This window comes from Crocodylus siamensis, unplaced genomic scaffold, assembly GCF_052110815.1.
Source record: "Crocodylus siamensis isolate JL-2025a unplaced genomic scaffold, ASM5211081v1 HiC_scaffold_646, whole genome shotgun sequence".
NCBI classification, from domain to species: domain Eukaryota; kingdom Metazoa; phylum Chordata; order Crocodylia; family Crocodylidae; genus Crocodylus; species Crocodylus siamensis.
Genome location: NW_028325054.1, coordinates 3,343 through 5,534, shown reverse-complemented (window position 1 = coordinate 5,534; position 2,192 = coordinate 3,343). Strand labels below are relative to the sequence as shown.

Genomic DNA, 2,192 nt, shown 5'->3' with positions numbered 1-2,192 from the left:
ATTTAATTTCCACACCCCTCTGCCCTGTTTCAGCCCCTGCCCGATGCCCACTTCCACCCACAGCACACGGTGGTCCGAGAAGCTGACGTCTATCAGTCGCTTGCCACGGATTGCCAGTCCCTCCGACACCAGCACAAAATCGATTCTCGATTGGCCCCGCCCACCGGGATCCACTCTGGTAAAGACTCCTGTCCCTGCCCAAATATCCTGGAGCCCCTCATCTTGAATCCACCCTCGCAACCACTTCCCTGTACTATCCATCCCGACTCTCTCCCCAACCCCTACCCGCCCACCCTCTTCAAGTATGCAATTGAAATCCCCCATCACGATCCGCGGCCCTCCACCCCCCACACACATCCCCATTTTGCGGAAGAAACGCACCCTCTCCGTTCTCTCGGCCGGGGCGTAGACGTTGTACAACGTCACCTCCACGCCCTCCACCTCAACCACTGCCTTTTGCAGTCGCCCTTCTTCCAGGACCTGCTGCCCTTTGATTTTCAAATCCTGCTCCCTCATCAAGAACCCTACTCCTGCCGCTCGATTCTCATTTGAGCCCCCCCACCACGACGGTCCCACCTCCCAGCGCTTCTCCAGATAGCCATAATTTCTCCCCCAGGGGATCCCACACTCCTGTAGGCCTAACACCTGTGCGTCCAGACCTCGTAAGGTGCTATACATTGACTCCCATCTCTGCCTCCCATATACACTTCTTACATTTAAGGATGCTATCGTCAACGCCATCATGGCTATTTTTCAGGCAAGGCCTACCTCGTTAAACATCCGATCCGCTACTGGGATCTGAGCTGTCTTCCCCCACTTTCCGCATCCCCGTGGCCCTAGCCAGATGTTCGATAGCAGTCGGGCTGAGGTAGCCACAAACATCCGCCCTCCCAGACTCCTCAACCTCTCGTCCCTCCACCAGCAGTTTCCTGCTCTTCCCCTTGTCTCCTTTCTGTGCAGTCCCTTCTGTCCCCCGTACCGTTCCCCCTTCCTCCTCTAGTCTCTTTTTCATAGGTTTAACCCTCCGCTTCTTCTTTCTTTTTACAGGGGAGGGTTCTTTCCCCTTCTCCCCAGACAGGTCCAAGTCCATGGTTGCCGAATCCGATTCGTGTGCCCCTTCTCCTGCTGTCTCGCTCTGCTCCTCCTCCATGTGTTCCTCTCCTCCCGACTCCAAAAGCTGGTCAGCCGCCTCGATCATGTCGTGCCTCTGCTCCGCTTCCGGTGTTTCCTCCACTAGGAAGGTGTCTACATCTAGGTTGGTGGACTCCTCCTCCTCTGGCTTTTCTTTATCCCTCTCCTTTACTGCGTGTGACTCTCGGGCTTTGTTCGCGTAGGACACAGGGCACTGGCGCTGCAAGTGTCCCTCACCTCCACAAACGGCACATTTCAGTTCCTCTTGACAGGCCTGCGCCCGGTGCCCCCTGCCGCCACACCTGTAGCAAACTGTCAGGCTACAGAAGGCAGCCAGGTGCCCCGCCAAGCCGCACCTGCTACACAGTTTCGGCTGGCCATGATAAGTCACGTATCCACGGTAGGGCCCTATGGACACGACAGAGGGCAGGTGTCTCACCCCGCCGGGGTGTCTAGGGTCTTCGTCCAGGAGGACTCTGGCTCTCCATGCCCCGGTCCAGATTTGCCACTGATCCAGGACCCGCTGAATATCCAGGATCTTTTCGACCCGCCCCTCCAGCCACCTTCTGACATCTGCATGCTCTAGGTCATCTGTATACATTTTAAAATATAAAACTCTCTCCCGTGCCTTCTGGCCTGCTTCAAAATGCAGACCCCGTAAGTCCTCCTTGTCTGCTACTTCCGCGTAGCGGGCCCAGAAGGCAGCGTACGCCTCTCGCCTCCAAAAGGTGATATTCCAGTGGCGGAAGTTATCAAAAGCCACCACGCAACTTAAATCTTTAGGGTTCACACGCAACTCTTCAAAAAGTACCCTGGTCATAAAGTCTGCTCTCAACATAGTTGTTTCTCCTTTGACCCCTTCTGGAGTCAAAGTGGCCTTGACCCGCAGCTTCAGCGTTCTTCGGGGGTCTCCTTCTTCCCACAAACAATAGGAAGGTTCCGGGCCCTTCCGGGCAGCTTTACTGCTCTCTGCAGAGCTCCGCCTCCCTTCCGGCAGTGGGACCGCCCCCTCTCTAGAATCTTCCTGCCCAGCAACATTCCCACTCTTCCTCTCCGACGAC

At 56.2% G+C, this 2,192-nt stretch overlaps 1 protein-coding gene across 1 annotated transcript; it reads right to left on the bottom strand.

The window, feature by feature from the left end:
- Positions 1-525: 525 nt before the first annotated feature.
- LOC149851628 (uncharacterized) lies at positions 526-1,951 on the bottom strand. Its single transcript, XM_090030538.1, has one exon. It carries the CDS (start codon positions 1,949-1,951, stop codon positions 773-775), a length of 1,179 nt encoding a protein of 392 aa, XP_089886664.1. The 3' UTR covers positions 526-772.
- Between the last annotated feature and the right edge of the window lie 241 nt (positions 1,952-2,192).

What these genes read in the sequence shown, in the direction of transcription:
- LOC149851628 (XM_090030538.1), bottom strand. Translation starts at nt 1,951, where the DNA reads ATGACCAGGGTACTTTTTGAAGAGTTGCGTGTGAACCCTAAAGATTTA.